This window comes from Trematomus bernacchii, unplaced genomic scaffold, assembly GCF_902827165.1.
Source record: "Trematomus bernacchii unplaced genomic scaffold, fTreBer1.1, whole genome shotgun sequence".
Lineage (NCBI taxonomy): Eukaryota > Metazoa > Chordata > Actinopteri > Perciformes > Nototheniidae > Trematomus > Trematomus bernacchii.
In genome coordinates this window covers 7460617-7476724 of record NW_022988050.1, presented here as the reverse complement: position 1 = coordinate 7476724, position 16108 = coordinate 7460617, and the positions used below count along the sequence as shown (strand labels likewise).

At 38.5% G+C, this 16108-nt stretch overlaps 2 protein-coding genes across 2 annotated transcripts; one reads left to right on the top strand and one right to left on the bottom strand.

Moving 5' to 3' along the window:
• On the top strand, window positions 1-2698 carry LOC117473456 (phenylethanolamine N-methyltransferase). Its single transcript, XM_034119035.1, has 3 exons — window positions 1-203; window positions 610-820; window positions 1700-2698. Exons 1-3 carry the CDS (start codon window positions 32-34, stop codon window positions 2136-2138), a joined length of 822 nt encoding a protein of 273 aa, XP_033974926.1. The 5' UTR covers window positions 1-31; the 3' UTR covers window positions 2139-2698.
• On the bottom strand, window positions 2348-12972 carry LOC117473457 (protein phosphatase 1 regulatory subunit 1B-like). The gene is made up of 5 exons (XM_034119036.1): window positions 12644-12972; window positions 6603-6680; window positions 5755-5830; window positions 4476-4604; window positions 2348-4388 (listed from the first exon to the last, which is right to left on the bottom strand). Exons 1-5 carry the CDS (start codon window positions 12770-12772, stop codon window positions 4273-4275), a joined length of 528 nt encoding a protein of 175 aa, XP_033974927.1. The 5' UTR covers window positions 12773-12972; the 3' UTR covers window positions 2348-4272.
• Window positions 12973-16108: the final 3136 nt, after the last annotated feature.

The following is a 16108-nucleotide window of genomic DNA, read 5'->3' as shown; positions in this document are numbered from 1 at the left end:
GACGTGATAGAGTCACAAAGGAAACACAAGGATGGAAGGAAAGGGAAAAGTGAATGGAGTAGCAGCCATGGCAGCCTGCTACCAGGGATTTGATCCTGCTGCGTATCTGCAGTATAACTACACTCCACCACGGGCTGATTTTGAGAGAAAGGATAGCATTGTGCCGTGGAAACTGGCATGCCTGCACAGAGCCTTCACTGAAGGTAAGGAGACGGGGTGATGGGATTATGAAATATCGAAACACACAAAATGGAGATCAACATATTGGCTGATTTAAAAATGCTATGATAAATGTAAGCTACTGGTGTATTTTAAAAGAGGTGTACTAATAAAACAATACAAATAAAATATGTTAAGTTTCACAACAATACCTTCTGTATAAATACAGATTGTATAGGTTACTTAACACATGTTCGAGATGCTGACTTTTTTTGAGTACAAACAATAACTTTATATTCTGAATGTATTGTCATAAAATAACTTTTCCAGATAAAACCTGGCACATAATTGTTGATTTGAGTGCTTGGAGTGATTTCTAAATAAGAGACTGTAATCAAGTATTGTTTTAGTAAAGAAATCATGATCAGTTTACCTCTTTTAAATATCTAGGTGATGTGAGAGGTGAGCTGCTGGTGGACATAGGTTCAGGTCCCACTCTGTACCAGGTGCTGAGCGGCTGTGAGGTTTTCAACAAGGTGCTCCTCACAGACTTCCTGGAGGTCAACAGGCAGGAGCTGAGGGGCTGGCTGGAGGACGAGGGAGGCTGCAACCTGGACTGGACGCCCTACCTGCAGCACGTCTGTGAGCTGGAGGGACGACGGTACAACCAAACACCTTTTCACCCTGTTCGAAGGCTCAAGGTTTCTAGGAATATCTCTCACCAAGAAATATAGTTTTTAGACTAGTTTGATCATCAGGCAAGGACTTAAGTGTACAGTCCTTGGGAGAGAGAAAAAGTTATCTTTATAGTGAAACATTAATAATGAGAATCAATTGATTTTTTTTACAAAGATTAATAGCATTATTATTTTCTTCAATTTGTCTTTGCTTGTGCCAAAGATGAATCAGTCTGCTTCCTCAGGGTCACAAGATTTGTTTTCAATAAGCAATAATTCATCTGTGTACTGTGACTACTGTAACAATAATACAAGTACAACGTACAGCTGAGAGTGAGGAGAATATCCTTTGTGTAGGATATATCAATGGGATTTTACCTGGTTAAATAAAGGCTACAAACAAACAAACCTGATGATAATGCTTGATGAAAGGTCAGGGGATTACCAAACAGATTATAATTCATCCTGATGGAGACATGAATGTGTGCACCAGATGCAATGGCCATCCATCCAACAATTCTATTTCACCACACGGTGGCACTGTAGAAAAAATATGTTGTCCCCTCAAAGTCAGAAGTAGGATTCATGATTTAGAAACTATGAACATTTTGTACACAATCATCACGTAGATATTTAACCGGAAAAGTAAATGGTTTGAATTTTAGTTGCCATTCGATGAAAAGTCAAGAGAAAATGGTTAGGGTTCATCCTCCAGGGACCGTGAATGTCCAATGTACAAAATTACCTGTCAAATATTCAGTTCTGCAGAATAAATGGTATTAATGATGCTACATAACTAATGCTGTATTGTACATCTGCATTTACAATAGCCGTTTTTATCTAATCATTGATATTGTCTCTAGGCCCTCAGCCTGGACGGAGAAGGCTGCTAAACTACGTCAGGTCATTACCGACATCGTCCCAGTTGACGTGCACCGCCCTCAGCCTCTGGCCCTCGACGCCCTCCCTTCAGAAGGGGCTGACTGTCTGGTGTCCTGCTTCTGTCTGGAGAGCGTCAGCCCCGACCTGGCTGCCTTCACCCGGGCCCTGGGCCACATCGGGAGGCTCCTCCGCACCGGGGGTCATCTCCTGCTCATCGGTGCCCTGGGAGAGAGTTACTATTTTGGGGGGCCTGGGGTGAGGATCCCTGTGGTCCCACTGAACGAGGCCCAGGTCTGTGCCAGTTTGAAGGAGAGCGGCTACACCCTGATCAGGCTGGAGGTCTACACACTGCCTCAGGACATGAGGGTGGGAGTGGATGACGTGTCTGGGGTGTTTTTTGTAAAGGCAATCAAGGAGTAAAAGTAAGAGAAAGGAAAATGGATAAACAGTAGTAAAAGTGAGAGGAAGAATCCAGATAAAAATATTATAGATTTAACCTGTAAATGTATAATTTAGCACAGCAGATTATTTAAATAAAAATGGGGATATCAGTGATGCTATTAATAATACAAACACATCTTTTAACTTTGGTATGGGGTGAGGGAAAAACATTCAAAGACAACAACATGTGAATGAATCATTTTGATTCCTTCTATTTTATTTCATTGGTCCATAAAACGTCTTTTCTGAGGGTGAATAAGCAGGAGACATTCCCTTTGGTTGCTCCCAGTTAGAAATGTAACTAATTACACATTGCCTCCTGCAGTTCAAACACAGCAACTACAGCATTGAGAATAATATGCGTACATCTTGTTTGAAACAAATCACCTGTTGACATAACATAGCATTTTCCACGCTGTTTATAAACTGTATATTTTGATATACTTCTATCTCGATATACTTCTATTTCGATTAACTATTAATGAATTGCCTGTCGTGTTTGTAATTTGTGATATGTGAATAAAGACTCTAAAGCAGTTCTTATTTCATGATGTTTTCTTATCTCAGACTGACAGCATTATATTAATGTAAACTTTAAGTCAGCAGCCCAATGTTTTAATCTTAATATTTGCTATGGTATCAACTTTAATTGTTAAATCATGTGATAAAAATGATCAAATTTAGATCTTCATCCCAGAATATATTTTTGAAATTATAAGAAGTTAACATGAGTTGCTTCTGATATATCAGCAATACACCAAAAATGTGTTATGTTTCACAGATTTTTCTAATAAAAAAGTAAAATAAATGTGTGAATAATGATAATAAACTGTCTATTTAAACAGTAACCTTGGTTAAGAACTTAGTCTAAATTGTCTCATTGACTCTATTTGGTTACTGAAAAGCCAAAAAAGGCCTTTTGTCTTTCTTTTCTTAGAAAATAAATATGATTGTACATTCATACAGAATCCTTTTAAACACCCATTGTAATTTATTGATTAGCAACAAACACAAACACAATTTATTTACAAGGTCAGAATTAACCTTCATGCTCATCAGAGTTTCTGAAAAAATAGGTTTAATTTTGGTTCCCACCAATCATCTCTGACATCCCAAACGGATCATGCCTCCTAATCTCTGTGTTACAAAAAGCCTGTTCATAATATCAAAACGGAAAAACTGTGCTGCATTATCATGATTAGTTGGATTAGTCGGATATTATTTAGTCTGGTCTGCTGTGAGTGGCTGCGCTCAGATCGTCTGTAATCCAACCGCCTTGACCTTGCACGCAAATGTCTACAAGGTTGAAGAAAGCAAACTGAAAGAATGGTTTGGTTTTCTTTAACAATTTCTTGGTTGAATTCCAAAAAAGGGTTTGCCTTTCCAATATGACTGTGCACTGTATACTTATCACACTGTAGTATACCATGTCATTTAGTGTATAGTATATGTGTATTATGTTATGCAATAGCCTGAGGACTTCACATTCATTTGTTGAACTGTGTGACACATACTTTAAAATACCTCCCTCACCATGGCCATAAAACAGTTATGAACTGACTACATATTAAATACAATATTTCATGTTTGTCAAATGATCAACATATGTTGTTTATATATCTTATCTTGGGCTGTGTACATCATTCGACTTTCTAATTGCTTTTGAGGTGAGTGTTTTTAGCACCAGAATCATGTCGTACACCTGTATGATATGAATAAGGTTAATAAAAGTCTTGTACTTCACATATTTTCTGGGAATACAACCCCTCAAGACTTCTGTTGAATTCTGTTGAACCTAAAACAAAGAAAATGCTTGAGGAAATGGCCACAGTTCTTTGCAGTTCTCATATTTCCTGTGCAGTGTCCTTGGCTGAATGGAATTTTCCCCTTGCTTTCTCTGTTGCCCAAGGCCTACATTTGCCTCAAAAGTCTCAGATTTCACTTTTCTTCATACCTGCTCATTAATATTCTGACCTTCCTCAATGCGATCTGATATACTTTCTCTCTCACAGACTCAAACAACACACACCCATGCACGCACACACACGGCCCGCACGTGTGTTATCCAAGTCTGCTCCAAACTAACACATCTCATCGGTGCTCTGTTCTTTTGTCATTCTCCTTTTTCCTCCTCTTCATCACTGCGGTGAAGGCTGAGATCAGCAGTTTCTGTCAAACTGTCCAGCTGAGCACACTGATCCCTGAGTGATTGGCTTTCTTCCCTTGGATCTGACAAGAAAGGGAATTTAAAAGTATAAGGAATGACTGACTGAGTGAAATGCCAATAATAGATATAAATGTCATACTGTCCCCTACCTGTAGCTGAGGGTGACTGCTGGCTCTTCTTCTCACGTTCCTCCTCTTCCTCCCCAGAAGAGGAATCCTCTTTGTCCACTGAAGTCATGTCTAGGGAGGCCAGGTGAGCCAGGGCCATCCTCTGCACAGCTGAAAATACAAAAACTGGATGTAGAATAAAAGAGCACACAGATTTTAAACTGATGATGATGAGTTAAACCCTTGATTTGACGGATGATTATGGATGGAAGGATGGATGGATGAATTGATGGCTAGGTGGATGGAAGAGATTTTTCATGTTGAGACTCTTTTTTGCTATTTAAATCTACCATTTTTGCTGTTGCCACCTTTCTTTTGCGACAAAAACAAACTGAAAACAACATTGACATATCATCACCTTTTAAGCTAATGTGACAAACCTAACAGAAAACAGTACATTTTTAGTTGTGTTTCTGGTCATCTGGTAAATGTAGGTCAAGATGTTTTGTTTTACTCTATCTTGGTCTCTACCAACTTCAGAAAAAAACCCAATATACTTTTAAGTTGCCTTATGCACTATGTTCACCAGTTACAGTAGTTGCTAACTATGCCTGTCTACCTGTCTACCGGAAATAGGTAAAATTAGTAGAAACTCAGAGGGGATAAGCAGATTCAGGTAATATTTCATAATGGTTTCATATTAAGAATTCCAATTTAGATCTGGTCAAATGGTGTTCATGTTCAAATGCATAGACATGTTTTAAAATGCCTCATTTTCAGTAAAACGTATGTTGTAATGAATGTAAACATTTCATTCAGCAGTAATAATGTAAGGGTAAGATCAAAGTAAAACGGAAGCTAAATCGTGATACTCAGACATTCAAACTGAATAGTAGAGCTTTTGTGTTTTATATTTGTTTTATGTGTGAGACGATGTTACAACTGTGTGCCCATCCTATAATCCAGGATGATCCAGAGCAGACTCACAGCTGTCTCTGCTCCTAATCTCACATAGCACACACACACACGCACGCACGCACGCACGCACGCACGCACGCACGCACGCACGCACGCACGCACGCACGCACGCACGCACGCACACACACACGCACACACACACACACACACACACACACACACACACACACACACACACACACACACACAAACTGTTTTTTGGGATACTCACATAGTCCAAACAGACAGAGACCACATGACATTTGGACTAGCTTGAGGTCTCCAAATTATTTATCTGTCCTTTGTTATGTAAATTGAACTACATATTTGAAACACACAAATGTATTCAAAACAGTGTATTTACCTTTTAGTGAGGGTGGCTGGTAAGTTGTTGTGTGAACCAGTTTGGCTTTCAAAGCTCCATTTTCACCCAGAACCCACTGCGGAAGCATCCAAATCATGGTTTACAGATTAATGGACATACAGTTTACACAATTTATGTTTTAACGTAATCCCAGTGGAATATACCCTACTACACTACCCCAGTTTTGTAGCCTCAGATACATTCTGCAATATAGCAAAGTGATAATATTGTGAATTTTTAGCATTACAAAAAAGGGGCAGTGAGATGAGACACTGCCAGTTTTTCATGTTGTCAGTGATGCTAATGGTCTTTTCAACCAGCATTTGTGCCCTACTGACATGTAGTTATGTCTTGGATTTATTTGACTGTTTACACTGCCAATCAACTTGAAAGCCTGTTTCTGACATTTTTCCTTCATGTTACCGTCTTGCTTTGTATGTATATTTGGGTCCTCAATTGTACTGCCTCACACAAACAAGTGACCGATACAAAATTGGCTGTGAGGTGAATTTACTTTTGTTGTTCACCCACACTCGCTGTCATCCCACCTAATGCCTCCAATGCAAATATGCAACTTTTGCCAGAATGCTTTTCTACAACCCCCACAGAACCAACCTGAAGGAGCTGCATTCTCTTTGTGTACGTACTGTTAAGGAATAATTCTTTAAAAACGTTTTTTTACAGTAAAGAAGAAACTCAAAACACAAACATGTGCTAATATTGTCTTCTATACACAGTCTATGGGTCTGGTCAGATTGCTTACTCCTCTAAAATCACTGAAATGTTTTACAAACTGGTGAGTGACTCCAGCCCTTTTTCTTTGATCTGAACTTTTTTCTGTGATCTACCGGGTCGATGTCTTCCTCAGGTGATGGTGGATCGGTCAATCTGAAGAGTGTGGCTGGTGTTGGCCTCCGACGTCGAATCTTAGCAAGGAGAGAAAGAGAGAGTCCATCAATCATGCTGTCAGTGTGAATCTTTTCATATTTGCATGTGTGCAAACTCCTAACACAGTCATCCCCATTCAAAGGAACAAGGTGTGACTGATAGCAACAGGCTTTTATTCAGCCTTGGCTTAATAACTGATTAAATTAGCGTATTATTTCGCTGCATTTTCATTTAATTTGTTGTTTCTTACAACCCAATGTGTTATTTGATAATCTAGCCAAATAAAACCTTATTTGCCTTTACTGATTGTTGTTTTATGATGTTCCGCATAACCGCAGAATGTACTTTTTGTCCAACTTATCTTGTAATCATTCTGTTACTCTTCAGTAAAATTCACATGAAGCAGAGGCATAATCAAATAAAATGAACTCCACCTGTTGCAGTTATTGTAACTACTGCATCAAGATGAAAGCTGATGTTTCTTCTCAGGTCATAAACAGTAGGCAGATATTACATATAAAATACTATTTAGCAGTAATACAGATTCAATATTTAAACTAATGAACACTACAGAAATATCCTGCAAACTCACTTATTTTCCTCTTAACATTTTAAGTTCCTTTTGTGGCCATATTTCCTCCTGAAAATGTCATTTTTGACTATTTTATGATTTAATTCCAAGCTACGCCCACCTTTGATTATTCATAGTAACATAATAAACAACAATAAAACACCTCTCTCTGGCTAACAATAACTAAGAGTTGTGAAGTATACAATAGATTCATCACCCTTTCTATTTTGTTACGTGTTATGGTAATAAGATTGTTGTGAGATACAAGTGGCTGCCAAGCCAATCAGAGCTGAGAGTGTAGGCATGAAATGTGTGGGCAGCTTTCACTCTGGAGTAACTTACTTACTGCTCCACTCTATATTCATCACTCAGACACCAAAACTAAATATTCTGCCCGTTGAGGGGAGACATTTAAATCTGGATTACAAGTCATCCAATTAGATGTTAAAAATGTGTCAACAGGAAAATGAAATGCACAAACATGGGCGCTTTCACACACAAAGGAAAAACGTGTGTAGTAAAAGTACCAAACCACACGTGAAGCACCTGTCTGAGAGCCTTTTCAGACACTGTGACCTTTGCTAGGTCTTTTGTTAACATGGTTGCCAGAAGGTCAAGCACCTACAGGGAACATAGTATTTTCATCAGGTTGTTTTTGTGCATGTTTGAAATGCCTTTTAATACCTTGGTAGTGCGGTGAAGCTGTGCTACATGACTCAATTTATTCATAACTGAGTTGTTTCACATTTCTCAGCTTGTGGGGATTCAATTCTGAAGTTCCGTGAGTAAAAGTGGGTTATTTTTGCACACTAGATGTATTAGTCTTCTGCTTGAATGGGCTAAAAGTGATGATATAATTGTAACTTATAGCTTAATGTTTGTGAACCTAAATGTGCTTTGTACAACGCTTATTCCGTTTAATTTTTAAACATGAACTCAACCAGTCATCCTGTTTTTTTTTTTACACACGCAAGGCATTTTAGTTTCTCGATAACAACTGGCCTCTATAAATATCAGTGAATATGTCTGTCTCAAATACCTCAATGTCTAATAATCGAGTAATTTTAACATATAATGACCTATAAACTGACTAAGCCTTTAAACACAGAACTTTTAAAACACCTAGTGTTTAAATTGTAAGGTGCACAATGTATGCAGATATCAATGAAGGTTTTACACACCATCGTTGTGTTGTGGCAGGCTGCATGAAAATGAAAATCTAGTAAATAAACCTCAGATGTGAAATTAGGCATATTAAGTTATTCATTTTGGTGCACCCAGTCACACAACACCAATATGAGGACAGCTGGACGACACACCACACCAACTGTGCATGTCTGTTGTGTTTATTGAATGTTCTGCTCACATTTTTCTAAAGTTTTTGAGAACTATCCAGGAAAAATGTAAATGTATCAACATCTTCACTGTTAAAGAAACCATTAGAACGAGTTTTCAAGCATCAGAGACCTTGAATTCAGTGCTTGTATTGTAAATCATTAATCCCCCACCTCATTTTGGAAGGGAGGATGACCTTCACCTAACATTCAAAATGAATGCTTTAATCTTGATGTTGTTAATGCACAATAACAGCACTGTGTGTACAACATCATCATAGTAAAAACCTATCCACTCAACAATTAAGACGATGCAGTGAAAGCATAAATCCCTTGCTGTGTTCGTACAATGCTTTCAATTTATTCTGTAATTAATCCGGTGTAGAGCTTGATTTGATGTGCAAGAAAAGATAAATGAAAACCACTGTTGCCTTTTGACCTTTTGTTTTACGAGTGGGGAATTTCTAAAAAAAGATTAGAGTTGATTAAACAACATCACATCGGATTTTCAACCCATATCAATCAGGCGGGTTGACTGGAAATACAGTTTTGTTAAGGAAATTGCTTCAATAGTTGTTGTAGGTTTGGCAGGAACGTTCACAAAACTTAAACTGGACATTTCCCATAGCAAACATCTATATTTATGTGGAGTTACTTTGGTTTCCTCCATTGCAAGTGGATGTTTTTTGCAGCTATTCCAACATTATCATCTGATTACTGTATCCATTTCATTCCATAAAGATGGAAGAACATAGCCACTTTGTATATAATATAAGAATAGTGTGTTTATGCTGGGTTTGTTGTTAATATTGTGGATTTAGAGCTTCTAGCTGTGCTTCAGTTGAATGTATTATTAGCATTAGCTGTCCTTGCTCTTGGTTTGGCATCCACTGCTAATCTCTTTGGTTTTAATCAGTCATCTCCTTGGCTGATTATTGTTCACTCTTTCCTTTTCCTACATGCCTTCTGTCCTTTATCTTTATATTGTTCCTCTCTTGTTCTTCTTGTCACTTTGTTTTATTCATACATCCCCACTTGTTCTACTTATCTCTCCACATGTCAGATTTTCCATGCTACTGCTTGCCATTTCAATGCTAATGTTATGGCGGTGTTCTGGAAATGCTGCACACAAGATCTTTGCTGACCCTCACATACCACATATACACCTTCTGTTGGCCCCTTGAAACTCACACAGGTTTTTACTGTCAGTGTGCAGCAGTGTCAGCCTTTCACAAGGGCAAGAAAAGAAAAAATACCCTTGACCAAAACTCACAGGGCTGCAAGAGAAGGCTAATGATGAAAACAACAACCTTCTTGCCCCTTAAAGTGGATCTGAAGCTCATCAACTGTATACTCTTGAGCCGTAGAGCTTGGGTTAATAGCAAATAAATGAAATACTATTACTGGTTTATTACAAGACAGGTGACAAGTACATTTGTTAAAGGTCCCCTATTATACTGTTTTTCATCAATATATTATAGGTCTCAGATATATACAAAACATGTCTCTGAAGTGTTTGGCTCAAAATACCCAACAGACTATGCATTATAGCATCCCATAAACCCCTCTGTTTCAGCCCTGTTTCAAAAGTGCTGATTCTCTGTCTGTTATTTTAGATGAAAAGAAGGTGCCACTCCCATCGCCTCTCTGTGAGATATTTGGTTAAAAAGAACACAATAGGCGCTTTCACACCGGAGTACTTTTACCCGTACTTTTCCCGTTTAGTTCCGATAGTGCCTGGAATTTTGCGTTCACACCAAAAAGAGAACTTAGTTCAGAGAACTTTTACCCTCATTTGTAGTGCCTGCTAGAGAGGTGGTACTATCCTGGGGAGAAAAAATTACCAATTTCTGATTGGCTGGGCAAATTGCAAACCACGGCACGTAAAACTCTGAAAAGTTTTTTGAAGCCGCCATTGTATTTGCTGGCATTAGCATTATTAGCATTAGCATTAGCCCCGCGCACCAACGGAGAGAGAATAACTTATGGCAACACAAAAAAAAACATGGGAGCGGTGGAGTGATGAGGAGGTGTCGGCGTTCTGGCGATTTACTCGGAAGTCTTCAGTAGTTCAGTAGTAATCTTCCCTCAGGGAACTTATTCCGGTGTGAACGCGATCTGTACTTAGCGATCTGTACTTAGTTCCATGGGGGTACTAAGTGCTGGGCACTAAGTGCTGGGCACTAAGTACGGCAAAGTACTTGGTGTGAAAGCGGCTAATGGTGCTCTAGGAGGAGATTCAGGTGATAATGGGGGGGAACACAGGGAAAAATAAATGCTCCTAATCAGCTTTTGAGTACGAACCATTTCCCAAAAGCAATCACATCATGCTTACAGTTATAAAAGAGAACAGTGGTTTTAAGTACAGACAGTTTTTCAGTACAGAATAGTGAAGGCTCATCCCTCATGTCTTTAGCACAGTGGCAGCTGGGAAATAAGAAAAGGGAAGAAATTCTGAAGGCTGTCTAAATCATGGATTATAGAACTTGTTTTGCAGCTGCATGACCCCTCAGCTGGACTGTTGGTATTTTAGGCATTGAGGAAATTCCTAAAATCGCCAGCTGATTTTTCTCCACTCTGATTTTCTGCACCAGATGAGCCTGTAAGATGAGTTAGGGTCACATTGGTGGCCATAAGAAGACATATCCTAAGACGTATTATGATGTAAGAACCTTTTGCGGGCTTTACAAGAGGATGCCGCTGTGTTTTTTCCCATTAGATCAACGCTGGAGATTTGCAGTACTCTTATAAAGGTCCTAAAAGGGGAAATTGCCAGAGCTTCTTATAGGAAAACTGACTCAGCTCACAAAATGCTGTCAAGGATCATTTACGGGTTGAAATATGAAAAATTGGATAGTAATAGTTGAGGACTATGGGACGAATAGGCAACACTAGTTATGTAAAAGGTTCCCACATCCCAGTTACAAACAACCATTAGAAACTAATTAAATATAAAGTAAGAGTTGGTTTAAAACTGTTCAGAAGTAACATGCGGTTGCTGAAAAAAAGCCAATGAAAGTAGTTAAGAAAGTAGTCCAAAGCCTGAGAGACTGCAAGTTGGTCTGTAAACAACAGATGTGTGACATATATTTGAGTGCCTAATAACTGATTTATTAGTTTATTTTTACATTCCAGCCTGCAAGAAGATTTCCAAGCAGATGCACCATGAAATCTCAAAATCTTGAGAGGAAGTGAGTAAATTGCAGCTGGTCTCCAATAATATGTCCATCCAAAGAGTAGTCTTCCATTAAAACATGAATGTGTTGTCTAAAAATCTTAAGCAGAAACATATAACCCTAAAGTATGCTTGGCCATCATTTGCATGGGGGAGACTATGACCTTTATGGTCTCTCAATGCCAGATGATGCTGTCTGCAACCATATAGTGCACAGGCCAACATTATTCCGTTAACACTGCACTCCCAACATAGTTTCTGACTGACTATGTCAGCATGTTTCATCTGCATTTTCTGGAATGGTGACAAATAACTTTATTTATATACATACAAAAACACTCACCACCGTCTGTGACATGATTGACAATGTGACCTTCTATATTTTGTTTTCCCAATGTGGTGGGGGGACGATTTTATTACAAAGGCACATAATCACATTTTTAACATAACTAAAGGATGCTTTATTCATCGCGGATTCATCCACCTCCTCTGCTTCTTTTTAAGGGCAGAGATGCCTCATCACTTTTAAGGGCTCCAAAAACGGAACCTGCTCAGCTCAGCCTAATCCCAGTGCTGCCCACAGAGTATTACCCGTAAATCAAAATACAGAGTTCTGCAAAATCGTGCTAGACTGGTTATGTAACTGTCTGTCAGTGGCAGGGCTATGAGGACGTTATTTACTTTTGTTTACTCAAGACAGGATGAAAGTTAAAGCCAGCATGTTTCAGATTAAATCCCTTATTTTATCAATTTTGCCAGAAATAACCTTACAGACCAAAACTACAGATGTTTTAGGCTGCACAAAACGCAGTAGTAATCCTGACAGGTAATGCCATTTCACCCACATTTGACCTCATTTTTTCGCGCATGCACACCACAATCCATGTTGGCACACCCGCACCACCTCACGCCCGCTCTCACCATCTCCACCTGTCGCGGGTCCAGCTGTGTCGGCACGGATGAAGGCACGGAGAACTGGATCTTCCTCCTCGCATCTTTATCCGCCTCTGGCTCCATCAGCTCCGTGTCTGCGGGCAGCAGCGGCTCCATCCAGCCTGTCACCTTCGCAGCCAAACGCACAGATGTTCAACAACTAAGTCCGATTTAGCCGCCGGTCTAAATTGTATCACTTCCCAAATGACAAAAGTGCTACACAAGTCCAACCAGGAGTTGCTTCCTCCTCTTTCTCCCTCCCTCCCTCTCTTTCACACTCACTGTCCGTTTATGTCTCTCACTCCCACCGTGTGTTGTGTTGCTGTGTGTAATGTGGAGCAGAGGAGTGAGGGTGCGTGCAGCAGAGCATGCCGAGGCTTTATGACGCTTTCAGTTGCAGTGGGAAAAAAGTGGAACAAGTGCAACATCAAAAGTGGCTCAGAAATCAATTTCCCTTGAGATGGGCTGAAAATAAGACGTTTCTAAAAACTGCCAGGGTGCCTTCAATCTCACAAGTTCAACCCCTTTCTTTATGAAGATAGGCTATTAATGACACATCAGTTTCGTGAATGTATTTCAAACAAATTACTTTTTTAATTCAAAGTAAACTGACAGCTGTGGTTGCCAAGATATCACTGTTATTTATATCGGTTTACTTCCCTGCCACTACTGTTTTCCTAAGTGTGCTATAGTGATCTACATGAATGGTTTCCCACTGTATTTGTTTCAGTACACTACAGTACACTTCATATTTAATGTAAATGACAATATATCTTATAATCTAACAATGATCAGCTCAGTTATACATTTAGAAATGCCTAAAAAACACCAACACCACAAAAGAGGATTAGACTAAACAATAACCTTTGTTAAAAGGTAGCATGATTAAATGTTAAGTAATATTTTAACGTAAAAACTATCTAACAAACAAACAGTTAAAGTTCAGTGTTGGTTTTGGCTAAATGTTTTTGGATCGTATATTTATTCTTATTTAGCAAGAATTGAAAACAATTGGAAGAATAGACTGTATTTTTAAAGCAATGTATTGCAGTAATAGCCATGGGTCTGCCATATAAAATAAACTAAATAACAGCACACTTGAAATAAATGTGAACAATACCAACAACACCTACTTTATTTATTATGAAATAGCTTCTATTAAAAAAAATATGTTTACATATTGCCAATGTAGACTCAAAAATGTATCTGATCTTTCTCCAGGGCTTTATCATCTGTACTGTAAATATGTATGGAGCAGTCTGATGGGAAATGCATTGCCATGGCAACAGTCTCCCTTCAGTGTTGGCAGTCAGTAAGCGTAGAGTGCGTGCATGTGTGAGAGTGTGAGTACTTAAGAGAAAGTTGAGGCATACAAATTCATATGATAATGTATAAAAAAAGAGGGAAATATTTAGTTTGGTGCATGTAGAAAGCTATATAGTGACAACAATGTATTATTACTCTGACAGATAAATTATTATCAGACAATAATGATGTAAACACAAATAATTGCTTCATAATGTGGTAAATGTAATGTGCATTTAACGATGAGACGGAATAAAGGTGAGAGAGGAGAAAAGATTTATAGAATAAAAGGCAAGAAAAAGATAATTAGTTGCACCTTTCATGCAGATGGATTAGAGAAGGTTCACCCTGTCCTGAAGTGAACTTGAGAAAAGCTCTGGATCTCTGCCAGCTCTGGAGAGTTGCTGCTTTTTGTGAGTAAAACTTCCACCTTTGGAAATAAAATAAAAAAAAGCCCATCTGTTGTTCAGTTTACTTTGAGTACTGTTGTTCTTGAAAAAGAAAAATGCCAGTGTCTTCTCTCATTCCACCGCTAGGGGGCAGCAACCTTCTTAGAGTGGAAGAAGTATTCCATATTTTTCTGAAGCAGCCAACAAGTAGTAACACCACAGTGTACGATACTCTATTCACAAGTCAAATATATTTAAAGTACCAAAAGTGCTCATTATGAAAGAAATAGGATTTTGCAGAGAGAAACTGATGAGTTTAAATAACAATATTTATATAAAACAGAAAAAGCAGTAACATCCTACAAAGGTTGGTGTTTCCTTGGTGGCTGTAGTTTTGGAATTCTGGATCGACTTGAAGTCAAAAGATCCCCAATACGGAAGCTGTTAAAAAAAAAAAAAAAACCTGCTGAATTATCATTAAAATAATCATATAAAATGGGAGGAAAACAAAGTAAATCCTCATAAAAAGGTATGTGCCTTCTTTTCCAGTGCTGTTACACAATGGTGCAATGATTTGGAGTCATTGGGTGAGGGTCACATAATAGGGAACCTAAAAGAAAGAATAACACTTATCAATAGGGATGCATAACGAATGATATCACTATCAGTCATTATTCTCCAGACTTGCACTAACGTTTTATGACCAGTAGATGTCACCCATGCGTAATTTGAGAAAGCAAACAAACTAAATGTCTCTGTTCGTGTGCGAGCTCTTTACAATTGACTGATCATGTTTAGAGCACATTATTTCAAGGTTACATTTGAAACCAAAACCATGCAGTGATGATACCAATTTCATGATTCAGACTGAATGTTAACCTCAACTCTTCTCAACAATGTTCTTTTTAATTAAAACGAATTAAGCCAAACAACACCTCTTATAGGTTGTTGCAGTTATGGTTGGTCAAAACAACATTTGAATTATTTTGGTCCCTTAGTAGATCCAGACTTAGTTTTGGAAGGAATTGCATAATGGTATTTGACATTCAACTTGAAAACCTCTAAATTATATAGAAATCATCAAAATCATATGATTATTTTATTGGGAGACAAACCCTCATTATTGAAGTTATGTGTCCAATTTTAGCAATGACATATTGTTATATGCTTATTTTTTGTAAGTGGTGTCTTTATATTGTTTTTTACTTATTACAAAATAAATACATGTAAAAAGACAAAAGATGAGCCTTTACGTAATCAGAATTAGTAAAATATTCTGAATGTAATGAGAATTATTGTCCCTCAGATTGATAACACAGGGGCACCATGTTGGGGTGTGACCCTGTCCACAGCACTTCATCTGGACAACCATGACCAGCAATACATTGATCTAATAATATCATTCAAACGTTTTTTTTTGTTCCACTGAAAATGTGTCAGGAGCCAATAAACTGTACTCCACCACCATGGTATTGGTTCTTTTCATTCTTATTTTCTCCCTCTCTCTTGTCCTGCCCCATCTTCTGGCCCCTCTGCGCAATCTGTGCCTCTGCCACCTTTGGCACCAGCCCGCCCACCGGCACCTGTGCCAAGCCTGGCAACCCAAACCAAGACGCTGTGATTGGCTCACTTCAATTGACTCGTTTAGGCAATTGCACCCTGACTCTGATCTTTATGGCGGGTCCCATATTTATCCTTTGTGTGAAGGCAGTTTTTCTGTGTTGTAAATGTCCTGTTGTTGTTTGTTTCCTCATAACAT